The sequence below is a fragment of a genome, unplaced genomic scaffold, assembly GCF_019419815.1.
Source record: "Pyrus x bretschneideri cultivar Hongxiangsu unplaced genomic scaffold, Pyrus_bretschneideri_v1 Contig17, whole genome shotgun sequence".
Taxonomy (NCBI): domain Eukaryota; kingdom Viridiplantae; phylum Streptophyta; class Magnoliopsida; order Rosales; family Rosaceae; genus Pyrus; species Pyrus x bretschneideri.
In genome coordinates, this window is record NW_025999468.1 from 3,201,052 (window position 1) to 3,226,283 (window position 25,232).

Consider the following 25,232-nt stretch of genomic DNA (forward strand, 5'->3'; position numbering starts at 1 on the left):
AATTGGTTAAATAATAATAAATGGTATTCCAGCAAGCTCTTATGCCATACACGTGACCACATACTTAATCACCAGTTTTGTGGGTCACCCTTTTGATCTACGCATCCCTCCACCAGTCAGTTCCGAAGAAGGGAGAATAACTTATATGTTACTGTCATTGTGCTGTTTGTGGCGTTCAATGTCGTATATATAGCAATGTATGATTAATTCAAAACATTACTTATCGATAAATCAGTTTTATGTATGTCATTCTCTAAAAAAGCGGAGCTTCCCACTGCAACCACATATTAATAATGTGCGGGTGTGTTAAGCAAACAGTATAATGCATGTGCTAAGCAAATGGGGTTGTGTTCGAGGGCCATTTAATTTGGTGAAGTTTTGTATTTAGATAAAAATGAGGGGGTTTGATGTGTGCAAGTAGGTGAGTCGGCTCAATCACAAGGGGTCATTTTATGTAATGAACGGCTAAGATTGATTGATATGTCGCTCATCGTCCTTGTGTAAGGTCTCTATCAGGCTTTTTTTTTTTTTTTTTTTTTTTTTTTTGGGGGTCTTCACTTTTTCTCTGGGGACAAGGATGGTTGATGGAAAAAAGGAAAAATAAAAGCAAACTTAGAAGGAATGATACAATCAAAAAGCAAAGGTTATCATCCTTTCATTCTTTGTCAGCGACTATGCCCACCATATGCATTGTGGATAAGCGCCCATACATGACACCCGCTTATCCGAAGCAATTAGACCCCCCAATCCACCCTCATGGATTGTCCGTCGTCTATCAGAATGACCACGATTCATGAGACCAGGTTAAAAAGCAGAGAGGGAAACCACTTGCCTTTTGTTATAGGTTTGTCTTAGGAAATCCCGCTACCAAATAATCCGTCTTTTCAAACAATCTTCGCGATACCATATTGCTTGATGGAAACAACAAAGAGGGCAGATAAATTTTTTTTTTTTTTTCTTTTAAATTTTTTTTTTTTTCTTTTAATTATGAGATGGGGAGAGAAGGAGGAGTTTGTGAAGTCATTAGAGTTGGCTGCTTTGTAACGCAATCACGGGGGTGTGACAAGTCATCAGATGAAGGGCCCCACTCTTAACTATATACAGGTTTTACTCGTACCCAAAAATGGACCTGAAAACTTTTGTAAGCACAGCAATTTTTATTGATTAGGGTTTTTCCCCTGCACCTGAGGTCTCAGGACCAGGTTGCTCATTCTGCGGTATCCACCGACCGGCGGTAGCTGATATCAACTCGTATCTTTTGTGGCGGGTTTCTTGAATCCAGAAAATCATTAAGGATTTATTTCAGTGCCAATTGATCATTCCAGAGCCCAAGGAAAAAAATAGGCAAGGATATGGTCCCATGCATATTTATGCATTTATTAACCAGATGATCAACATTTGCTAATAATAACAATAATAAATTCAAGAGTCAGATACTACAACAACACATCTGAAAGAAACAAACACTTTGAAACTGCAGAGAGAGAGAGAGAGAGAGAGAGAGAGAATGAGATAAGATTGTATCAGTCTACAGCTTAAAAAATAAACTACCATTTGAATCAAAATAAACAGACTAAGCTCTCTCTTCCTTTACTTCTCTACCGGCGGCGCAGGGGAGGAGCGTGTAAATTTAATCTGTCCGGTCGTCCGCTTCAAGACCTATCTTCCATTTCCCCGATTCCTCTGAAGATGCGATAGCTTGTGAGTCTCTAATCAACCCTCCCTTCACCCCCTCCGGTAGCCTTTGTTTATGATCAAATGAATATGGAAGCAAAAACAAACATGAAATTTAGAAGCGTACCAATACAACATTTGGGTAATCCAATACATTGCAGAGCCATTGATCCACAGCATCTGCACACCTCCTCTGAGTCTGGGAAGAACCAAAGCCGAGAAGAAATGCAGTCAGATAGTGCTGTGAATGCCATTGCAATTGTGGCACCTGATCGTCATTGCAACAGCCCCAGCACAGGACTGTAAGTTGTTTACTCACCTTCGTTCAAAGAATCAAAAGCCACTGCAGGAACCATCTCACGGGTTATATAAAAGTCACCCGCAGAACGTTTTTCCCCCAACAAACAAGTGTTTAACGTGCTCAGATGCCACCACAGTAAGAGATGAAACATCTTCAAGCTAAATGCCAGGTCTCAGGATTTCAACAAATTGCGGAATATCATCCCTGGGACCCTCAAGGGATCGGTACATGTATAGCGTATCAAAATTATCACCCTCTTCCTCCCCTTCATTACTCTTCATCACTTCCACCACGAGGCGAGGCAGTTCTCGAGCAATCGCCCAACAACCTTGGCGTGTTAGTGAACACGAAGACATCCAAAGGAATCTCATATTGTAATAGTGGTGCAAACCAGAACACAATGCTGTATCCCCAAATGGGCTGTCCCTTATTTCAAGCTTTTGCAATTTATGGCAGCCCTCAAGCACGTATTTAAGCCCTAAGTCACTATCACCGGCAAAGGCAACTGAAAGGGTTCGAACCAACTTTCCATATTTTCCAATGTAGCTGAATGCTCGATCAGTCAATAAGCCCGACACAGCAAGGCGGGTGAGCTTCTTACAGTTCATAACTATTGCTCCGAAACCTTCATCCATAGGTTCACCAGTAACATGGTCAGGCCGGCGGCGCCCCATTATACAAAGACGAAACACCACAAGCTCTGAGCAATTCTTTGACATTGCTATTACAGCTGCATTTGTCATTCGCTGACAGAAGTATAAAATAGACCGCAGTTTTCTACAACCCTCAGAAATTGCTTCGAAGCCCACCTCAGAAACAGGGCCCTCCGCATCCTCCTGAGCATTAACAGGAAAAACCCGAAGCTCACGCAGTTCCTTGCAAGTTGTAGCCACTGCCTTAAGTCCTTCATCACATATTGAATCGAGTACCTGCACAAAGATATCCATATTAAGCTTCAAAAGTCAATTATCTCCAGTGTTTACGCATTAATCCACAGAACACATACCCAAAAAGACTGGAGTTTGTGGCATTGGGATATGGCTGGTTTAAGTTGTTCCGCAGTGATGTTCGCATAGCTCAAGTTCAAAGAGGTAAGATTACTACAGACAGGGTAAATTGCAGGAATGTAATCCAGCAAGATCTCCCGGAACCCAGAGAGACAAACTAAGGATTTGCAAGCAGCAAAAGCAGAGACATAATCCAGTTCTTGATCACCCTGAGCCATGCCCTCAGATAAATTGAACGAGCCCGTTCCTAAGTGCGTCAGTTGAGGAGCTCGGACCATCAGGCGGTATAGCTGCCCAATTGAAACATGGCGGTTCAACCTCAGTTTCTTCAGGGAAGGTGACCTAGCCACTAGCTTCTCCAATGCCTCGAAATTTATGTGGCATTCCACACAATCGAACATCAGAGATTCGAGAAACGTTTGACTCTCTGGAAAACAACATATCCAATCCACATCATCGTCCATAACTTCGGTTTCGGTCAGATCAAGCACTCTAAGCTGTCTGCAGAATACACACACACATACACACATTAACCCCACTATTCGATTCCCCACTGCAAATTCACATCATCTAGGCACTTCATTGATTCAAATGCTTCATATGGAAAAAAGACAAAGCAGTTTATCCAAACAAACCCAGAAGCCCGAAATAGATCTAAAAACACTAATCAGATCCAAACAATAATACCCATTAAAGCTTCAACCTTTCTACTCAAACCCCAATTAAAATCCATTTCACGGAACTAACCCACCATTGTTTACACTAATAAAAACTTAATTAAGAAATTGATATGAAACTAATAACGAAATTAGCAAAAGTACCTGCACTTGCTAACGACGACGGCGAGCCCACTGGTCCCGAACCCATCGCAGCAAACCAGGACGAGCTCCTTGAACCCAGCAAACGACTCAGCCAAGAGGGCAAGATCGTCATCCGTCACGGACATCCGCTTCAGGCAGAGCTTCTCGAGCCACGGGTACGCCTTGGCCATGGAGGACACCCACGGCGCCAAGTGGGCCCCCCAATTGGCCGGCATGAGGTTGAAATCGGCGAACCGGGGCTTGCCCTTGATGGTCACGGCCAGGACCCGGGTGAACCGGGCCGTGGCCCGGCGGGGAGAGACGGCGTAGCAGTTGCCGATGAAGAGCTCGGATCGGGTGAGGGCTTCCGCGCGGTACCAGGACTTGCAGACCAATGAGGCGGCGCTGCGGTCGCGGCGGGAGGTGAGGAAGCAGAGGACGTTTTCGAGAACATTCTCAAGGACTTGGTCCGGATAGGGGACGGTGTACTCGACGGAGGTGCCGCCGCCGGACACAGAAACTCCGGAGCAGTTGCGGGACTTGGTGGAGGGGATTGGACCGTCGATGAGATCCAAGGACGGAGATCGGTCGTCATCCTCGGACATTTGGGATGAGGAGGATGAAGGGATTGATGGGTCCTCAACCATAAAAGCCCTTCCTTGTCACTTCTCTCTCCTCTCTCCTCTCTCTCCTCTCTCTCTCTTAACAATCTCTGAAACTGGGATGGTGATTTGAGTTGTGGGTTTTTGATCAACTAAAAATATCAAAAATCGAATCTTTTTTGGTGAATTTTTAAATCAGATCACGTTATGGGGCTCTGATGGAGGAGTGAATTGGATTTGGGGGTTTTGATTTGATGAGAGAAAGAGGAGAGAGAGAGAGAGAGAAGGATAGAGAGGTGGGTGTGAGTGATCTGCAGAGAAATGGAGATGATGGGTTGGGATTAATTTAACAATTAATTGGTCACAGGGGGAGAGTGAACAGTAGGGCTATGGCTATGCTGTCTGTGTCTCAGTGTCTCTCTGAGCATTGGGATTCTCCATGCTTTCTCTCTCTTGTTTCTCTCTCTTTTATCTGTACTATCCATCCCATCCAATGGCTCTCCACACTTCTCCTCCTCCATTATTTGGGGTTTTTGCCCTTTACAATCCTTGTCTTTTTTCTCTCCTTTTCTTTTTCTTCTAGGATTAGTATCTCCTTCTTTCTTTCCTCTTCCTTTTTCTTTTGCTATTTTCTCCCTAACATTTCGTGTAAATTTGTGGACAACCCCCTTTTGGTCAGTAAATTTGTGGACAACTCCCTTTTGGTCAGTAAATTTGTGTACTGTTCCTTTCTCACTGCTTACTTTTACTTACATTGGTAGTAGGTTTAAGCTTGGTTTATATTACGATTTACTAATATTTTAATTCAAGAAGTTTTAGATTTGATTTTCGTCAACGGTGAATTTTAAATACATTTATATTAATATTTTTTATAAAATGTTAGAAAAAGTGAGTGTGACACCAATATTTTGAACTCATATAAAAATCACAATTTTATAGTAAGTCAGAAAATTTAAATGTAATATCAATATTAAACTCAGGCTGCCTGACTTCTATACATAAGTATTACACTTAATCAAACTACTATAAAAGACAAGAAGTAGATGAATAAATTACTTCCGACTCGTCAACCCTAAGCTGAATAAATTGGTTTGACTTCCCTTGCATATAGATTGAAGAGTTAAAATATTGTAGCTCCCACATTATAATATGTAATTCGATACTTAAAAATAAATAACTTAAACATGAATTGATTTTACCAACCATATGAAAGGAAAAGGATTCCATGATTATGGTTGTTCATCGTACATCATGCGGTCAATTTTCGTTAGGTATTATTTATATTTAATTTTAAATTTCAAATAATTTCTGACCGTACGATGTATAATGAACGGATATAATCACGGGATCCCTCAAATCCCTAGGAAAAGGATCGGATCCTTTTCCCATATGAAAAAGCTAAAGGAAACAACAAATAAGCAACAAGAAGAAATAATTGGTTTTAACTTGTGGTTTATATAACCTTTAAAACAAGTGCGAATTAACTTGAACTTGGTGACAATCAACAAGTGGGAGTTAACTTAGCCTGACGTTATTAAAACTGATTGAATATTTATCGAATTAGATCCTTTCCTGAGCACAAGCTCATGATCCTCCTGACCAACACGTGAGCTATTGAATTTTGATCCAACGGCTGCAAATAAGGGATTCATCTAAAAGTTACAATAATTGTAACCGATCCAATGGCTCACGTGGGCTGGTCAGCAGGATCCTAAGCTTGTGCTCAGGAGAGGATCCAATTCCAATATTTATATATGTCTCTCGTTAACTAAAATCCGTTAAACCAGTTAGTAAAATTACCAAGAAAATCCCAACGATAAACTAATTATAAGTGATCAAAGTTGAAAGCTGAAACAATCACACTAGTCAACACTAATTAGAGACCAAAGTTTCATGTACAAATGAGAATAAACTGGAGTAGCAAACGCCTCGAGAAAAATTAGCTTTCCCGCTCGCAAAGAGATATTAAACTGGAGTATCTAAAGGAATACTTCAAATTATCGCATTTATTTGTCAATGAAAGTAAGCAAGTTACTAAGACTTTATTTTATTATCTTTTGCAAAAAAAAAAAAAAGTACTTATAATTGGAACCATTCATATCATTTTATAAAAATCTTTGAAAAAAAGCTGAATCAAAACTAAGGTCGTTAAGTGAATCAATTGTAGCAAATAGATAGATAATTCGTAATACTTTTACATTTCTATCCCAAGAAGATCTATGGATAAAATACGAAAAATTTTGAGTAGGAGGGCTCGTCTAGTCAAGTATCATTCTTCATAATATAGAACTATAGGACAAAAGAAAAATCTTATTAAGATAAGAAATTTTACATGAGTTACATCCACAATTAGAAAAAGAAAAGGTTTCTGTCAGTACGTACGCTTTCTCTAAGAAAGTGAAGGCACGGTCCAATCAAAAAGGAGTGAACAGTTGTATTTCCCTGGAGCTCCTTCAGGGGCTGCTTTTGAGAAAAGGCTGACGAAACGAAAGGTAGAAAATACAACTGTTTGGCGTTATATGCACGCGCAGTATATTCGCGTCAGTAAACTGCCAACTCTCTTTACTCTCTTATTTTTTTTTTTAAGAAAACTAATGAAAATGATTTGAAAATTTTGAGTTTTAACAAAAAAGATAAAAATATGTTGTAAGTGAATAATACCAGGATTAAATTTTTAGAGTAAAAATATAATTTTTCATTAAAGTAAACAGTATCAGGAATTTTTCGTTAAAGTTTCATTTCATTTATTCTATTTTCCTTCGTAGCAAAATATTATAAAAATTAACTAATAAAAAAAGTGGATGGAATTGCAAGTGAATTCTATCAGTCTCTTTCTTTTTCGGAGTAGGATTATCTCCTCTTTTTTTTTTTTTTCCCTCCCTTTCTGTTTGAATGATCACGGTTAAGATGCGTTAACATCTTATATTAATTATTTTATAGAAAGAAAAAGACAAAATAAAGAATGTGAGAAGAGAAGATGAAAATAGATGAAAAGAGGAAATGAGAGAATTGTAATCTTTATTTTTATTAAGCTTGAAATACGGTTTTTTTTTTTTTTTGGTAAAGGAAGTACAGTTGCTTAGGTTGCGACTATCATTTGTCCCTTTAACTCTTGTCTTATGTGTAACATCTTTGTCTTTTTATTTATTTAATTATTTGTGATTTTTTTGGAAAAATAACATTTTACCGCATTAATTTTAGTTCACATAGTAAATTCATATTTCACCTTTTAAATATTATAATGTCATATATCAATTTACGGATTTAATATAATGTCATACATCAACTTATAGATTCGATATAATGTCAAACATTCGTCTCTGTTAGTTAAGTTAAAGGTTACTGCAGAGATTATAGGCCTTTTTTCTTTTAGAGGCCTTTTAATGATCCTAATTGCTGTTGAGCCAAACACTTTATTAGCATGTTTTTTAGTTACAAACTTCACTAAAAAAGTAGATTACGTTAATGATATATTTTTTTTTTTGGAGAACTGATTTGGTATTAATAATCACATCTTAAAGTGTTGGACAACTTGTCAATTGTTGATAATGTCGTAACAAGTGAGGATACTTGCTGGATCCTATTTTTGAGGATTCTGGGATCTTCAATTAATATCTGTTTATCGTATATCGTGGGTCAAAATCATTGTAATTTTTTTTTATATTTAAAATTGAATATAAACAGTACCTGACAAAATTTGACTGCACAATGTATAATGAATGGATGTGATTGAATGATCCCTAGAATCCTCACAAAAAGAATTCGACGAGGATCCTCTCTCATGTAGTAACATTAGGTAATGTACTTTGTAAAGTCAAGTGGAGACCTATTTAAATCAACATAGTTCTTTATATACGGTCACAAAGATACGTAGGTCGCAAGAGGATTTCTAACTTGTTTAAGACTGGGCACTGCTCTACATGGTTGTTCCTACTGGAAGAGTTGTTGGATCATAAAGTTTGGATCTTCTTTGGTGAACATTGGGACTTATTTAAGTGCTCATACATTGGGACAACATGGTGATCCCTCCATACTGAGTGCATACTTAAAAATTGAATGTATAAAATGTCGTTTGATTCTTTAAATTATTGAGTCAGTTGAATTGATCATCTGAGCGATTTTTAGTAAATTGACCCTTGAACTATTTTAAATCAGCTAATTAACCCCTTACTATTAGATTTGAGAAAATTTCATCCACTTTCCCGTTAGATTTGACGGTAAATTCGTCATCTTATCTGTTGGACCAAGAATGAAGATTTTGGAAAGAAAAAAACACCCAGGGTTGTGGCTCATGGATTGCCTATGCTGCAGGTGGAGGAAAGTTTGAAATTAGACATCTAAGAGTGGCAGATTATGTAGTTGATTTGAACAAACACACATGTTCTTGCCGAAAATGGGATCTATGTGGTTTACCTTGCGGCCACTTCATGTCTGCAGAAACATCATTCACCAATGCACTATGTCAACCCTGCATGGAATAGCTTATGGCAACTTCACCTCTCCGATGTCCAGCCAAGAAATGTGGTTCAAAACTGGTCATGGCCCATTAAGCCTCGTAAATTTGTTGACTTTTTATAATTAGTCAATTTTTTCTTTTGAACTTTTATAATTGGTTAATTTTTTCTTGAAATTTAATTTCAGCCGATTACCCCCTAAACTTTATAACGGGCCAATTTCTTCCATGAACTTTAATTTCATAATTGACAAGTTTCTAGTAATGAACTTGTTGGGGTGAGTAATTATTTTTCGTATTTGAATTTGGAGCTTGAATTGAAATAGGTGAACCGAGGTGGTCATGTGAACTAAGTCATAAGGAAGGTTAATGAAATGACATCACAATCCCAACATGTTACTGAAAAAGTAAGACCATAGAGAAGATTCATAGCATGAGAGATAATTTCAAACAAAAAATACACAGGAATGGAGTGAACTAGCGGAAGAAAAAGAAAAAGATACGTTGCCTTGTTAGGATAAAATTACCTTTTCGGCCATGACTTGTCAAGATTTGGGCCTATTGACTATTTGACTACAAAATGGACTGTGCAAATTCCCCTCTTTACAAACTGTCCAAATCCAAAATCCAAAATCCAAAATTCAAAATTCAAAATCCAAAATCCCAAATTAATCTCTTCGCACCAGTTGTCTTCTCGCAGACTCCGCCGCCGAACAAGCCGTTTGAATTCCCAAACACGACAAAGTTTTCATTGTCCCAATCACTACAAAATGACCGACCACAAGGTGGCAGCAGCACCGCCTGCACCTGATCACCCGCCACCGCCATCTCACTCCGAACACTACGCTCCATACCCTAAGGTCGATCTCAACGACGTCGCTCCGCCTCCCTACTCCGAAACTTGGACCTCCGTCTCCATCGCCTCCGAAACGCCTCCGCCCCCGAAGTCGGAGGGCCCGCCGGTGCAGCCCCCTGTTCCGCCACCGGTGGTTCAAGCCGAGGCTCGCGCTCCGATCCCCGGCGACGCCGCCACCTCCATGCCGGCGGAGTCCAATCCCTACGTCGCCACTCCTGCGCCGCCTCCCCCCTCCTCCGTCAAGAGTGAGTAACCAACCAACACTTGTGCGTTCAATTCTTTGATAAGTTAGGGTTTTTGCTGTTGAAATGATGAATTTGTGAATGTTGTTGTGTCGTATTGTTTGTTGTGGGTATTAGAATCGATGGATTCAGTGAAAGATGCTCTCGGAAAATGGGGAAAGAAGGCTGCGGAGGCCACCAAGAAGGCCGAGGATCTTGCTGGCAACATGTGGCAACACTGTAAGTATTCAATTCTGGTTATTTTGAACGTTTTGAATGTGAATTCGCAATGACAATTGTCTTGTGCATGCTCTAGAATTCTGTATTAGCCGATGTAATTCATTGCCACGAGCAAATGTTATGTCTAGTATGCTGTTAATGGCGGTCTTTGTGTTGTTCCAACATGGTTAAGCAATTGCATGACATTGCTATGCGAAGCATTCCTGTTTGGTAGAAGGATTGGTGTCAATTTTGCGTGTTGGGAGTTGGGAATCAGGAATGGGTTCAATATGTGTGCTTTTAGTTGGAGTATCGTTGGAGTTAGGATTTTGCCTCTGGATTGTTTTTGCTACCGACTTCATCATTGGCATCATCATCATGTACTGAATTCATAGTAAACTTTCTGCTGTTGTATTTGTGAGACATAATGCATGTACTGCTGCTTTCCTGAACTAGTGAAAACGGGACCCAGTTTTGCTGATGCCGCTGTGACAAGAATTGCTCAGAGCACAAAAGTACTTGCAGAAGGTGGTTATGAGAAGATCTTTCGACACAATTTTGAGACTGTCCCAGAGGAGCAACTTCTAAAGACATTTGCTTGCTACCTATCCACATCAGCTGGCCCGGTAATGGGAATTTTATATTTGTCATCAGCTAAGCTTGCATTTTGCAGTGACGATCCCCTTTCATACACAGTTGGTGACCGGACTGAGTGGAGCTATTATAAGGTATATTGGATTACTTCTGTTTGCCTATGCTTTTGAACCAATTGTCGCCTTTTTGGAGTTATGACTTAGGAGCCGTTTATGCTTCCAAATGGTGATAGTGCAGTTTGAATTTCTCTCAGATTTTTAACTTTCATATTACATGATTTGATATTTATAAAATAGAGTAAGTTACCTAACCTCTTGAGGTTAGTAACTTCCGCTCAATTTTAGAAATTAGACTCTTCTCTTGTGTTTTGGTAGGTCTAAGACTCTGAAATAAAATTTACTGCTGAGACAGTTTGAATGCTGAGGTAGGTTTTAATTGAAAATAGAGATTTCACTTCCATGGTGCGTTTAATCTGAGATTCTGAAAGATAGGTCATGATAAAAATATGAGGGATCAGCTTTTTTCGTAGATTAATTTAATTTCTCAAAAGTAGGAGGGCGGTTTCTGTAATTCCACTTAACCTCAGGGATAGGTACATGTAATCTATAGGTTTCTTGTTATATTGTAGTAGTAATTGCCTCCAATTATGTATTCCAGTTATGGGCTAGTTGAGTCAAAAGAAGGAAAACATAAACAAAGAACTTTGTAGTTTTCGAATTTTGTGGTGATTTGGCTCAACCATTGACATCACCCTCTTTTGAAGGCCAATTGACCGAATGGTGGAAGGCGATGTGTCAGAATTGATTTCAAGTTGAGTGACTTGGGTTGACCAAATGTTACACACAAGTAGGTAGTGTGGCATATACTAATTTATATAGCCAGGCCACCACCCCCCAACCCAACCCCACCCCCACCCACCCCAACACCCCCACCCCCCCCCCCCCCCCCCCCCCCCCCCCCCCCCCCAACCATAATTTAGCTTAGTGCTTGTGTAACTTTGACCTTGTGAGCAATATATCCCCAGTTCTGAGTTTAATCTTTGCTAAAATGGTTTTACTTATTATGTCTATCACAATACATATGGTCAGGTTGTATACTACTATCATTTCCTTATGATGATTTCTGGTCATTAAAAGCCTGATTGCATTTATTCTTTTGGAAACTATTAGTGGGTTGGTAATGAATGATTCTTTTGAGATACGTAGCTATTGTTTGAAGGTTTTGGTGTGGTGCTGACTTTAATGGGTCAATCTCGGTGAGGGGATTCAAATATTTGAACTTGGTATTATAGGAACTATAACTTTAGTTTGGGAGTATGATATGTTGGTTGATCTTTATTTTTTATATACATTAACAATTTAGTCGTGAGGTACCTAGTTATATTTTGATATACTTGAATGCAGAAATTTTTGACATGACAAGGCTGTCGTTAAGAATGATGTGACAAAGAACACGCAATAGGAAGAATACAGCTAAAATGATCCTTCCTCTAGGTTATACTCGAGTGATATTAGTAGGTGGAAAGGCTTAAAGACTTTAAAGATTGTTACCTTCCTCAACATTGAACAGAGGATGAAAGGATTTATATATTAATTGAAATTTGAAAGTGTTGGCCAAGCAAGGTAATGGGTAAATAGAAGATCTTGAAAATCTTGTATTGAGAACGATCCTATATTTTGATTTCTTCCCTTTAATTGTCTAATTGCTGCTGAACCCATGCTTGTTTTGTAACAACCAAATCCTGGTTATTGTCGTCGTTAATGTAGATGGTGCACTTTGACAATCCTTTTAAGAGAGAAGATCTGTTTTTTTTTTTGACACAAAATCTTTTTCCAAATATACTTTTAACAAGCCAGCTATTTCTTTGACACATATTTTTTTGCATGTCCATGTCCTATCTATATATCATTATAAAGCCAAACCGTCTGATTGGTGAAGCATTTTAAATACGTAAAATGCCGTGGTTTCTTATTTAAGTGTTACAACCTACAAGTAGTGAAACCGAAACTCTATATTTTATTATTTATTCATCATTTTAAAGACTATTATGATCCCACTAATTGCTCTATTTTTTTTCTTTCATCCGGTTAGTTTTCAGTAGTTGAGTTACTGTTTATACGTTAAAATGTCTCTGTTAGCTATCAACATAATCTGGTTTGATTCCTTGTCATATGTAGGTGATTATTCCATTACATCAGCTGAAGGCAGTCAATCCATCAACGAGCAAAGTGAAAGCAGCTGAAAAGTACATCCAGGTCGTCTCTGTTGACAACCATGAGTTTTGGTTCATGAGCTTTGTGCACTACGATAGTGCTGTGAAACATCTTCAAGAAGCGCTGCAGCCGCATCCTCATCCCCACAGCGTATGAGTGTAAGCAACAGGAAATCATGTTGGCAAAACATGTACGGAGATGAATTATCCTTAGGAATATGGAATCCATGAGCTATAATGTGGATGGTGTATGTATTTTTGTTCGGTTGGTGGAATTGCTGTGCTATATTTCTTGTCGGAACCCACAGATTGCAACTTTACTTTTCCGTTGTAGCGATTGATGGTATTTGGGACGTCGGAGGTTTTAGTGGAGTCTATATTTGTTGTAAATGACATTTGTGACTGTATACATGATATTTTCAGACTATAACTTTGTTGCGAATGTGGTGTCAATCAACGAGAAAACTTGCATATTCCGAATGTGAGCAATTTTGTTTTCTATAAAATTACCAAGCGAGGAAGAAGATTGTTACTTAGTACTACGGTTTAGTGATATTCTTTTTCACTTATAAGTGAGAGTTAAGGTTCGGTTTTCGCCAAAGGAGAATTTGAATCACTTTATTATAGTTCATTATGAGGTTAAGGCTACCCCTTCTTCGATTTTTGCCAAAGGAGAATTTGAATCATTTTATTACAGTTCATTATGAGGTTAAGGCTACCCCTTCTTTTTTGGTGTAGATAATATCTTTTGTTGAAAAGAAAATTAAAAAAAAGAGTATAGCTTTAGAATATAGGGCCTAGTCTGGACTGGTCCATTAGGTCGATTTTTCCAAAAAACTACATCATGTATTGACCCAGGCCTACTCCTGCACCTGCAAGACGTACACCTACACTTGGGCTCAAGCTCTAGCCCATAGCTTGATCAGAAAGAATTTGAAGATGGACCAATGTAGCTTGTAAGGGTCCATTATTTGCCCAATCAGGGGACTTTCATGGTGCGGGTACACCATCACGATGACGTTTTATGTCAAAGATATAATACCACATATAAGTTTCTGCTTACATGGTGTTGTGTCATTAGCATGGATCACGCGGTGATAGAGAACCTGTGTCATATAAGCTGCTCTCTAATATAAGAACTTACCTACGATGGTTTATAATTTACATAATCTAGTATATTCTTTTTTAAGTAATGCTATAATTATCACATATTTGTATCATCTATTTAATAAAAATAGATTCCACCAATATATGTGGGAGATAGTACAAATACAGAAATCAGTAATACTAATTGGAGATCAAATAATCAGACAGGACAATGATTTCACCTCATACACACCCCTCCAATTTGGTAACAGTTAGATTTAACAATTAAAAAAAAATTAACCGTCAAGAATATCAGAAGATATGCTCAAAGTAAAAAAAAAGGCGTGTTGACATCACTACCCATAAGTAATATCTTTCCACAATTGTATAAACTGCTCTGATTCTCTGAAGACAGAGGCATTGTAGAATTGTGGTTATGGAATGAGCAACCACAATTGAGGCCTTTAGAAATGCACAAGAAAACAACAGGCTTGTAATTTAAGGGGTTATCATTATTTATCTTTACCATGTTCAAATTTCAGTTCGCATCTTTTGGGAAGACATGTGTATATAGCCTGTTACATGTAGGTGCGATTCAATTTGGATAATGTGTATGTAAGCTACATTATCATTGATCACTTAAAAAACTGCTTCAATTATGTTTTTAGAATAATTAACTATAAAATAAAGCAATTAGGTGTTTGGTAAACTGTATTTTGCAAAATTATACGAGTATGAATAGCAATGTAAAAGCATAATAGAAGCAGAGGTGAGTATAGGGGTTATAGCAACAACAACAATGACAATAGTGGTGGTGATGATAGTGGCAAAAGCAATACCAAACAACGCTTAAGTTTGATGTTCTCCAAGAAATCAAGAAATTACTTGATTGAAAATATAAGTCATTTCTTAAGGTAAAATGGAACCTTATAAAACTCATTTTTCGGTTGCACCCGAATAATTTATAGCCATTAATTCATGCACAGTCTCATAATTGAGCGTACATGTATCAAAAATCAGGAATCAGTAATGTGTGGATGCGCACTTTAGTTATTGGAAAATTATCCTTCTTTTACTACAAACAAAAATACGTACAATGATGTTACTCATCTATATTTACAACCGATATAAACAGATAAGGTGAACTGCCAATCTAGTCCTTGAATTATTACCTCAGTGAAAATTAGGTTCCTAAACTATTTTTCAGAAAAATCAGTCATTGAGTTATAAAAATCTACCAATTACGTCCCTAATATTATATTCGAAGCTACTATATTCAATTTTTCGTCAATTTAATTTATGTTACTTGCATGTGATACACATTGGAGGGCAAATTGGTAGTTTTTCATCACGAAATAGTGTAAGTTAACTTTGGAGGGTAAATTAGATGTTAGATTCACAACCTATATGAAATGTTAAGGGCTTATAGGTGAGAAAATAATGGTATTACACTCTAAAGTATGTCAAGTGACTTAAGTTGACAAAAAATTGGATAAAATAGCTTTGAATATAATAGTAGAGGTGGAATTAGCAATTTTTAATGATTTTAAGGACTTATTTTACCGAAAAAATAATTCAAGGACCTAATTTTTATTGAGGTGATAGTTTAAGGACTAAATCGGCACTTCACTCACACAAATATATTAGTTGTAATGTCAGTCCCATTTGTATTTTGTGATCAGATCCTTGGATAGAGAGGCCACCTGTTTAGAATAAAGCAGCAGCAACACGAGCTTACATAATTTTTCCAACACCTTCAATCCTCCACTCCACTAATTACGTAACTATTTCTTTTCCATGTATCTTCACCATTACCATTACCACTCCATTAATTGTGTAGTAAATTAAAGATATATATTATTAGTGTTTTGTCGAGGATGTGATTTTACGTTCTAAATCATTTATTTTTTAGATACAACTTCAAAAGATATTTCAATATATAAACAATTCTTCTACGTTCTAATGAAGAACATTTGCAGACACAATATCTACAACATATATATCAACAGTCATATCCATCACATATTGACAATTTTAAGTTCGTAGTATTAACAATACCAACGAGATTGCCCACATTTCAAAAAATGTCATACTTATTTGTCAACTAAACTACCGATGTATATCTTATTTAAAGGTACATATATGTATAGTTTTGAATTATTATTTTTCAAGATTGTTCAATATATATATATGCTATATTGTGACTCTGATCTAATGATTATGCTGGCTCTTGAGGATGGTGATGCCGTAAATGAAGCTTACATAGATAGTACTCTCTTTAGTTAAGCACTATAAACTGGAGTCACTCAGTACTACGGTCTGGTAGTATTCATTTTATAAGTGAGAGGTTTTAGGTTTGAATCTTGTGGATAACAAATTCGATACTAAATTAGGCTGCCCATTGTATGATTTAGCTGAACTTCCCTTCTTTCTAGTGTAAAAATATCGAAGAACTCAAAAAAAAAAAAAAAAAAAAGGTACTACAAACTGGAAGATAGTAGTTTGCTACTGTCAAGAAATTGACCAATTATTTAAGAAGATCAAATGCTAGCTACGATAATCGAAATTTATTACAGTAATATAGGACGTGTAATTGTTTATGTAACTCTCCTATAGGATGTGTAATTTTTGTAGAGGGACAAGCGGGAGTTTTCTGAGTGTAATGATCTTCACTTTTTCGAAAAAGGGTAAGTGCTTCCCATGCGACCATGGTAGGGAATGTACTTGTTCAGTTGTTCATGCAACTTAATTTCGTCGACCAGATTCTTGGTTATCGTGAACAAATCAATTAGGAACTTGAGATTGAATTGCTAAAATTAATCAGAGAAAACATAAAATACATGTTAAGATAATCATCCATCCATCATATATTCCATAGCCTCTGAGGCTTTCCACGAGCATCCATTAATGTTGTTCCATGCGAAACGATTAACCCTTTCTTCTATTTGGTAAAGAAATAGTTATTTTTCCTCTTAAAGTAAAAACCAAAAAATTTATGGATCATTTCCTCAAATTTTATTTTTATCAATGTGGGTGGGGTTATTTAAACTACATATTTCTTCTCACAATGTAAAGGAAATTATTACTAGACCAATAATTAGTTGATGTGTATTTTATCCAATTGATTAAAATCGTACGGGCGTAGTGCAAGACTTGTGAAAATGAAACCCCTTTTTTCTAGGTTACTAGCGACGAGGATTTTGATCATTATTAATTGAGACAAATTAAGAGTATGAAAATCCTCTTAGTACAAACGATTTTTTACACTATACACTGATTCACACATAAGAATTAATATTGTCTTCTCACAAATAAATAAATTTATTCATCATTCATAACTAGGGAAAAAAAAGAAAGAGATTATAACACTACGCGTAAAAGATAAGCTAAACAAAACAACAAACATACACGACCAAGTAGAACAAAAATGTGGTCCAATACGCGTGTTATAGAAATGAAGACTTACATATACACACCACGTCGCAGCATACTACATCATGTGGCCGTTACATGCTTATAATTAGTTTTTCGAAAATAGGAAAGCACCAAAGGAATTTCCTTTTCTTTTTCAAAAAGAAAGTAGATAAATGAAAACAAATCCAGTTGATGAGATCACATGTGTCCGGTAAGCTCAAAAATAGGTGAAATTTTATCATCTTGTTTCAGTTTTGAGATGGAAGTGTCCACAGACTAATGCAATATGAAGGTTGAGCCAAAATTAATATGAGAGATAGAGAGAGGGTCAAGCTAAGATAAGGCGGTGATCATGGAAGAAAATAAGGATAAGATTGACAAATGTGGATGAACTTCCAAAAACCCAAAACGCAGAAAGTAATCCAGAATAATAAATTAAATTAATAAACAAAACAAAGTGAGAGCAGTTTTCAGCTTTGCTTTGCATGCTTATTACACGTTTCGATTAGAGTTTATGAAATTTTCTGGGTCTTTAATCATGTGATTAGTGGGAACTAACTAATTAATTAGTTAATTAATCAGAACCCGGTTTAGTTTAAATGATCATAAGCTTTCCCTCTTCTATTGGTTTTCTCCATTTTTCTATTTTTACTCGAAATAGAAAAACTGCCCTAAAACGCAATTCCAGTTGAAAGAAACAGCATTCCAGTTTTGGGTTTTTAGGGCAAACGTTATATCTCAGTGAGAACAAGCTGCAATGAGCAAAACATGTCAAAAAATTAATGTGGTCTTAATCAGTTTATATGTTAACTAATTAGCACCCAGATGTTAATCACACAAATTAATCAGAAGAAGGAAATTTAGATGAAAACCTATTTTTGTTAAAATCGAGTGATGAAACCCTATCTAATTAACTAAGCTTAGCAAGTTAATTAAATCATCATTAATTAACACTAGATTAAGAAAAATCATCATTGTACTTGCATGATCATGAGTTAAGGGTGCTAAAGCTAAAGATTAATCATAACACGAACATAATTTGATTAATTAACTGGGTAATTAGAACACTGCAACATTTCTTTCTCGCTGAGCTAGCTACTTAGCCAAGCCAAGTAGGCATTAAATCAAATAAAATTTGGTTAATTAGGGCACTAATTTCTTACCAAGAGTGTGCTTGTTGTTGTGCATCCAAACCTTGAGCACATGGCGCTTCACTCCAGTCTCTCCGCAAAACTCCTCAATCGCCGCCTCGTCGTGTTTCTGAATCCTCCACCCAACTTTCTCCGCAAACTCCAACATCTTCTCCTTCTGCTCCTGCGTGAACTTTGTCCGGTGTCTCTTCTTACTCATCCCAAATCCTCCTCCGCCTCCACCGCCACTCGAACTTGGATTCGACACGTCCTCTCCCTCTTCCCTACTATGAGACCCTCCGCCGCCGCCGATGGATGCCGCAGGCAAGGCTAGTGTAGGCCTTGCGTGCGGCGAGGTGATCAGGTAGCCAGAAGGCGGTGGCGGTGGGCGACAGTAGCCTGAGGAGAATTGATGCTGATGGTGGTGGTGGTGAAGCTGGTGGGACCCACCGGCACCCTGGTGGTGATGAATTAACTCGCCCTCGGACTCCTTGCGGTGGAAGTTGCGGTGGCAGTTGCAGGCGGCACATTTTAGGGCGTCGATGGTGCCCTCATCCCCCGCAGAGAGAAACTCGCCACAGCCGTCGAGGGCGTGACCGCCGATGCTGACGGCGTGGTTCTTGAGGCATTCCCTGTACCTGACCATGGTGGCTAGGGTAGTGGTGGTGGTGGAATTGGGTGCTGCGGCAGTCCCCCTTTTTCGAGAACTGGAGACGGTCTCCTCGCCGGCGGGCCCCATTTTGGGCCTGGAACTCTCTGCAACAGAGGCGTAACCCGGTGGCGCCGCCTGCATCTCCATCTCCTCGTCTTGCTCTTCGTGCTCATCAAATTCCATTCTCTCTCTCCCTCCCTCTCTCTTCTCTGAATTCTTAAGGAGAAGTGAAGATCTACATGGTTGCTGGTGAACCCAATGAACTAATAAAGATGACGATCAACACCAACAATAAAGCTTCCTCAACCGGAGACAGACAAATGTAAATGACTACTGCTAAATGTTGGTTTGTATTACATCCAAGTGTTATGTATTACATAATAGTAATTAATATTATTTAGATTTTTTTTATTTCAAATACTGTTAATTTTCTTTTACTTTTTTGTTATCTTGTCATGGGTACTTTTTTTATGGAGAAGAAGATAAGAGGCTGGAGAATGTGGCCATCAATTCCCCAGTCCTCCTCCAAATATTTCCCTTTCATTCACATTTCTTGTTTTGTTTTTTTCTGTTTACAAACAATGGAAGAATATATTAAATTTATTTAAATTATAAAAACTGAATTGAGTTAGATGCAGAGAAAACACACTACTTTAGCCAACTTGACGAAACTTAAGTTTGCCTCCTTCATTTACTTTAAGTTACTTTCGTTTGATTATTATATGTAAGAATTAGACATCCTGTTTAGGCAAAGATTTCTTTGGAAAGGGTCTATGGACCTCAGTACAGCTTCCCAAGGGATTGGCACTTTGGATGTGTATGTTTGGTAGTCTGGCTCTTGCTTGTCTTGTGTGCTGCAATAAGAGTTTGAAGTTAGTTCTGAAAGGTGCATTTGTGGGCCGTTAGGTGTAGGCCTTAAGACTTGCAATCAAACTAACAAAATGCTTAGGCGTGCCACTGCTATTTCAGTATAGCAGATGTAGAATAAGTGTGTTTTAAATTGATTACTTGCGCCCCAAGTTACTTAAACTTCTTGTTATCAAAGGATTGTCGCAGGTGGGTTAAGTTTGCATTAAGTTCTTTTTCTTTTCTTGTGACCAAGGATTTTTAGTTCATGATCTTGTATGTTCGAATGGAGGGAATCCAGTGCCCTTTAAGTCATTTGTTTGGTTCTAAGTTATTCTTAATGAAAAAAGATCCATTAAGTCAACCAGATCTAGATGTAAATGGGACTCTTAAAGTAGAAAATAGGTGGAAATGACTTGAATACATGCTGAATAGTGCATTAAGCAATAGATCTATTAATTTCTAGGACAAACAAAGAGACTCGGGCAAGATTTCCCCTTATTTGGCAAGGTTGAACCTCTTGCAGCCATTTCTCTTTGAGTTTACAGGGACTGTATGCTAAAAAGGATGGATGGTAAACAAGTTTACATGAGGGAATCAATACTACTACACTGGGGTGGTAGCAGAGCTTTTATATTAGACAAAGATAGCTTTTCTAAATAGACTATCGCTAAAAGGACTGAATCTGGGTAGATTTTAGTTTTTTGGATGCAAATCTGGCTTGAAAGCAGAGTTTGTATGTTTTTTTGTTTGATTGGTTGAGAGTCCTTGTCTCTGTTGTCTCTTCTTCCTTTTATAGGCGATTCGGCCCGAGGGTCAGGGCTTTGCTCTTGCCCGAAAGCTCTTGAAGGGTAGTGAGTCATTAGCTTTTTAATTATAGTGCCATTGGAAAATACTTTTTGGCTGATAGTAAGTCAGTCTCCATCACTTGTCATCTCAGTTATAGACACGTGGCTTGTGTCTTGGCTAAGAAAGCTTCAGTTTGTCTATGGGCTTGATGCTGGGCTTCGGGAAAGTCTTCATTTAATTTGGCATCCTTGGGCTTTCCTTCATTCAAGCCCAATATTCAAATATTAACCCAAACAGTGCCCCCTTTAATTATTGTTGAGTCTGCAATATGAGGCGTCAATGATGATTAAAATGAACATCATGCCTTTACTCTGGACTTGCGCCACTTAAACAGCCATTGTTAACTAAAACTTTGCACTAACCCACGATTTTTAATGTTCACTAACTGTTTACTATATAAACTTCACTTAAACCTCTCGGTCAAATTACTTTAGCAATTCCAATCCTTCTAATTTCCAAAATCCTCAGATTTCTCAGAACTCTCTTGCTCAATGTTCTTTCTCGCTTCCTGACTTCAATTTTTCCCCCATTTTCTTCAAAATCAACCAATGACCCCCAAAACTACTCATCCTGCATATGAATCCGGCGAAGGCATTGTCAACATGCGTCGTCTCCTTAATGGCCTTCATCGCCCTCGGGCTGGCCTGAACACTTCAATTTTCTTTGAAGAGGGATGAATACACTCTTTGGGACTTACCTGGACTTCAAGGGTCCTAATTTCTATGGAGAACAACATGCCTAAGACCAATTGGTTCACCTACAACCCGTATTCGACCAAAGCTGACATCTCATCTTCCAAGTGGTCTACCCATCGAAGAGGCTTCCCTCTGATGAAGGATGAGGCTTGGGCACAATGGGTAAATGAGCTTAAACCCATTTTTAAGAAGAAGTGGATAAATAATGGGATCTACGAGCTCATCATGCTCTCAAAAGTCACGGTGGTCGCCAAGCCCGAGCTTTTGACCATAGCTCTTCTGTTCTGGAACACCGGACCAACACATTCGATTTCAGGATGGGTCCCATGACCCCAAACTTTCTCGAAATTGCTTAAGTCTTTGGGCTAAGGCCCTCGGGCAGAGTCATGGATATTACCCATAATTGGTCCTCTTTATCTCGCTCGACTGCTGAAACCTCGGACGTCTCCGACTCTATCATCCGATTGTAGTATGATTCTTCAACCTTCAAGAGCTATGAGACCTCATTCAAAGGTTTCATCCCACTTGCCAAGAACGTCTTTAGCCCCTTTTCTACCACAGCAAATAGGGATCAAGAGCACATATACTTCCTCTTGTACTGGCTCAACAAGCATATCTTCCCTAACAAATCCAAGGGAGTAAAACTGGAGTGGGTTCCCTTGGTGGAGGCCTTGCATTCATTTAACGATGTAGCTACATGGCCATTTCTTCTTGCCCATCTTTATCACCTTTTCTTCAAGATGACGAGGGGTGAACCTTTCGAAACTAACCTCAATCGGTCAACCTGGATGGTCCAGTTGTGGTTGCAATGGTACTTCCCTGAACTTTGAGCACTTAACCTCTAGTTTCCTGAAGGAGTGGCTCCTGCTCGTATTCTGGCCAAGGCATCACCAACCAACCATTCCACATTCTCCTACTTCTACTTCTTAAGAGTTTACCGAACTCAGGCAGATTTGTAGTGGGGAGCTTCAATACTCAGGAGGTATCCTTGGTTCTTAGACCAAGCCTTCCAAGATGCTTTTGGGGAAGATGCCAGCCAACTTTGCAAGGAGAAATTTATCAGCTGCCTCAAGCAAAAAAACTTGGCTTAGGGAGTACATAGTGACCGTGGCTATGAACGCGGGCTAGAAATCTACCACCCGAACTTCTGTGGTAGGCAATTAGGCTTCAGGCAAGCTATTCCAGTGCCTTTTTTTTTTTTTACTCCACGCATTGTGGCACTTTTTATTGCCTTCACTCTCCCTAAGAAGTCACTTTTCGGGCAACTCGACATAGCCTAGAAGTAATGAGCAAGGTTGCTTGAAAGCCTATGATGCTAAATTTTGAATGTACTCCCTTATTCTCTACTTGGTGGGAGACCAAGTAGGCCAAGAAGTATAGATGGGATCTCAGGGAATCTCATGACCATCTCTTTGGGAAGCTCTCAATCAAATCCTATACTAAGCCGAGTGAGCTTGAAAGCTGGAAGGAGATGGTGCACCAAACGAACCAGCTTCTTCTCATAGGTACTTTTTATTCTCCTAACTTGTATTTTATGATATTTTATAATCTGTCTCCCACTGACCCTTCTTTTGCTTACTTTGAACTTGCAGCCCAAGGCAACATTGAAATAATGGATGTCGGACCAGAAGAAGAGGTTGTAGATGCGCTTGTTCTCCAAGAGGTTGCTGCCTAGGTTGCGAGGTAAGGCGCTAGGTCTAGTCACGCAATGGGAAAGGCTAGGGATATCTCTGAATTATTTGGAGACTTCGAGGGAGAGGCCGAGCCCGAAGTGAAGATTTGTGGCACCCAGGTGGGCAAGGGCAATCGTGGTGGAAACTTCAGAATCTAAGCTCGAAGAACAGCCTGAGCTCCAACCTGTCTTGCCTGTCCCATGGGTAACTCCAACTAAGAAGAAGACAAGGGCTTATGTCTATAAAGCTTTCAAAGCTCTTTCTGTCTCCACTGTCTCTACTGCTTCCCCAGTCGAGGTTGACAGAAAAAAACAGAAGGCTTCTAGTAAGTGATCTTTCTTTTTCTTAGTTGCCATTTCACTTCATCTTGGAATATGAACTAACAATTATATTTTTTCTTGTAACTAGGGCCCCAAGCAACCAAAAGGCATACTCTTATTTCCATAGATGAACCATTGGGCGCAACAATCCACTAAAGGGACCAGAAGTTTGTTGACACCATTCTCGAAGCACTGGAGGTATAAACCCTATTCTTTTAAGTACCCAACTCTTATTCATAATTATCTCCCTAAACACTTGCACTAATTCCTAACTTTTGTTTTGAAATAGGACACAGGAGGTGAAGGAACCATTCAGCCCAGACCTTTTTCTCCTCCTGCCCGAGCAGTGCATACTTCCCCTTCTCGAGCTAAGCTTTCAAAGGTATACCTCATTTTCACTCTTGGCTTTAAACTTGTATTTTTACCACTTTTGAAGCTAATGATTGACTTCCATTCTTTTGTAGGCCAAAGTTGGAGAAGCCACATCTTCAGTCAGGCAGAGCTCTGCTCTTATTCCCTCGACTTTTCCTCCTACACTGGTGATGACTCTAACTTCCAAGTTCAATCCAAAGATTGGGGAGATATTGCACTTCGTGGAGGATGTTAGTAACTCGGTGAAAAACCTTAGCTTGAGCTCTTTATGCTTAAAGTTTTCTCTATTTATACTTATACTTTGTTCTTTTCAGTCCTTCCCCGCACAATAGACCACTAAACCACCAACCACTTCATTTGGAAAGCCAATAGTCCTTAAGATCCTAATGGTCTCAGAGGTAACTAGCCCGTGGGCTTCCTAGGCCGATGTCGTAACAGAAATGCCTCACCAGTCATCTCAAGTCATATCTCAGGCATACCAGTACTTAGACTTTTGTTTTCTGTTTTGTACATACTAAATCACTAACACTTGTCATTTCTCTTGATGTTTATAAGCCTCTGGTGAGGGCTCGGGCATCATTCATTCCTCTTCAACAAGTGAGAATGATCCCCTTCAGCCACCAAGGGAAATAACTTCTCATCAACCTCCTTCCAAGGCTCCAGGCTCAATTGAGGTATATTAACTCCCTTCTTTAAATTTCTTTACCTTTATTCGAGGGCCACCTTCTTGACTTATTTTTCCTTAGTTTGCAACAAGGTCCTGGAGAGGGTTCAGGCCAATCTCCTCCACCTTTGGTAAGCAAAACGGCTCTTCTGAGGCCTCCTTTGGCGTCTGGGGTTACGGGGATCCCTATCCCTCAGCCTAAGAAGAGAGCCAAAATTGCTGCTACCTTTACTCCTCGGGCTTCTCTTCCTGTTGAAACTACTTCTACCGCTGCAACCTCTGAAAGAGCTGGAATGATGCCCTCACCTCTTGCACCCATCTCTATAACAGCGTCCTTGCCCGAGCTTTTTAAAGAGTGCGAGCAACTTAAGATGACGCTAAGGTCTTCAAGGCATCCCTCTGAGCCTCAAGGCTTTCAAGATCAATGTCAAATCTTCCAAGAGTGGGCTAGAAGGGACTTCTCAGCTTCCTTTAGTCTCAAGGCTCTCCACGATGTAGAGAAAGTTATTACTAAATTACACAAAGCTAATCAATTATCAAAGGTTCAGTACGAGTCTTTCTTCTCTTATTTTAAGAACTTGAGGGCTCTGAG

The 25,232-nt window shown here is 38.8% G+C and overlaps 3 protein-coding genes across 3 annotated transcripts; 1 reads left to right on the forward strand and 2 right to left on the reverse strand.

Moving 5' to 3' along the window:
- Nucleotides 1-1,988: 1,988 nt before the first annotated feature.
- LOC125475941 (transport inhibitor response 1-like protein) lies at nt 1,989-4,456 on the reverse strand. Its single transcript, XM_048581414.1, has 3 exons — nt 3,804-4,456; nt 2,982-3,483; nt 1,989-2,904 (listed from the first exon to the last, which is right to left on the reverse strand). The coding sequence occupies exons 1-3, from the start codon at nt 4,427-4,429 to the stop codon at nt 2,134-2,136; spliced, it is 1,899 nt and encodes a 632-aa protein (XP_048437371.1). The 5' UTR covers nt 4,430-4,456; the 3' UTR covers nt 1,989-2,133.
- Nucleotides 4,457-9,518: 5,062 nt separating this feature from the next.
- On the forward strand, nt 9,519-13,415 carry LOC125475942 (GEM-like protein 1). The gene is made up of 4 exons (XM_048581415.1): nt 9,519-9,938; nt 10,053-10,154; nt 10,590-10,861; nt 12,905-13,415. The coding sequence occupies exons 1-4, from the start codon at nt 9,608-9,610 to the stop codon at nt 13,094-13,096; spliced, it is 897 nt and encodes a 298-aa protein (XP_048437372.1). The 5' UTR covers nt 9,519-9,607; the 3' UTR covers nt 13,097-13,415.
- Nucleotides 13,416-17,322: 3,907 nt separating this feature from the next.
- Nucleotides 17,323-19,691, reverse strand: LOC103962669 (zinc-finger homeodomain protein 2). Its single transcript, XM_048581416.1, has 2 exons — nt 18,603-19,691; nt 17,323-17,746 (listed from the first exon to the last, which is right to left on the reverse strand). Exons 1-2 carry the CDS (start codon nt 19,402-19,404, stop codon nt 17,688-17,690), a joined length of 861 nt encoding a protein of 286 aa, XP_048437373.1. The 5' UTR covers nt 19,405-19,691; the 3' UTR covers nt 17,323-17,687.
- Nucleotides 19,692-25,232: the final 5,541 nt, after the last annotated feature.

What these genes read in the sequence shown, in the direction of transcription:
- LOC103962669 (XM_048581416.1), bottom strand. Translation starts at nt 19,404, where the DNA reads ATGGAATTTGATGAGCACGAAGAGCAAGACGAGGAGATGGAGATGCAG. An exon ending in CAACAACAAGCACACTCTTG is followed by an intron (nt 17,747 to 18,602) that starts GTAAGAAATTAG and finishes TATCTCTCATAT; the next exon opens with TAATTTTGGCTCAACCTTCA.
- LOC125475941 (XM_048581414.1), bottom strand. Translation starts at nt 4,429, where the DNA reads ATGGTTGAGGACCCATCAATCCCTTCATCCTCCTCATCCCAAATGTCC. An exon ending in GTCGTCGTTAGCAAGTGCAG is followed by an intron (nt 3,484 to 3,803) that starts GTACTTTTGCTA and finishes TGTATTCTGCAG; the next exon opens with ACAGCTTAGAGTGCTTGATC. An exon ending in ACAAACTCCAGTCTTTTTGG is followed by an intron (nt 2,905 to 2,981) that starts GTATGTGTTCTG and finishes ATCTTTGTGCAG; the next exon opens with GTACTCGATTCAATATGTGA.
- LOC125475942 (XM_048581415.1), top strand. Translation starts at nt 9,608, where the DNA reads ATGACCGACCACAAGGTGGCAGCAGCACCGCCTGCACCTGATCACCCG. An exon ending in TCCCCCCTCCTCCGTCAAGA is followed by an intron (nt 9,939 to 10,052) that starts GTGAGTAACCAA and finishes TGTGGGTATTAG; the next exon opens with AATCGATGGATTCAGTGAAA. An exon ending in TGGCAACATGTGGCAACACT is followed by an intron (nt 10,155 to 10,589) that starts GTAAGTATTCAA and finishes TTCCTGAACTAG; the next exon opens with TGAAAACGGGACCCAGTTTT.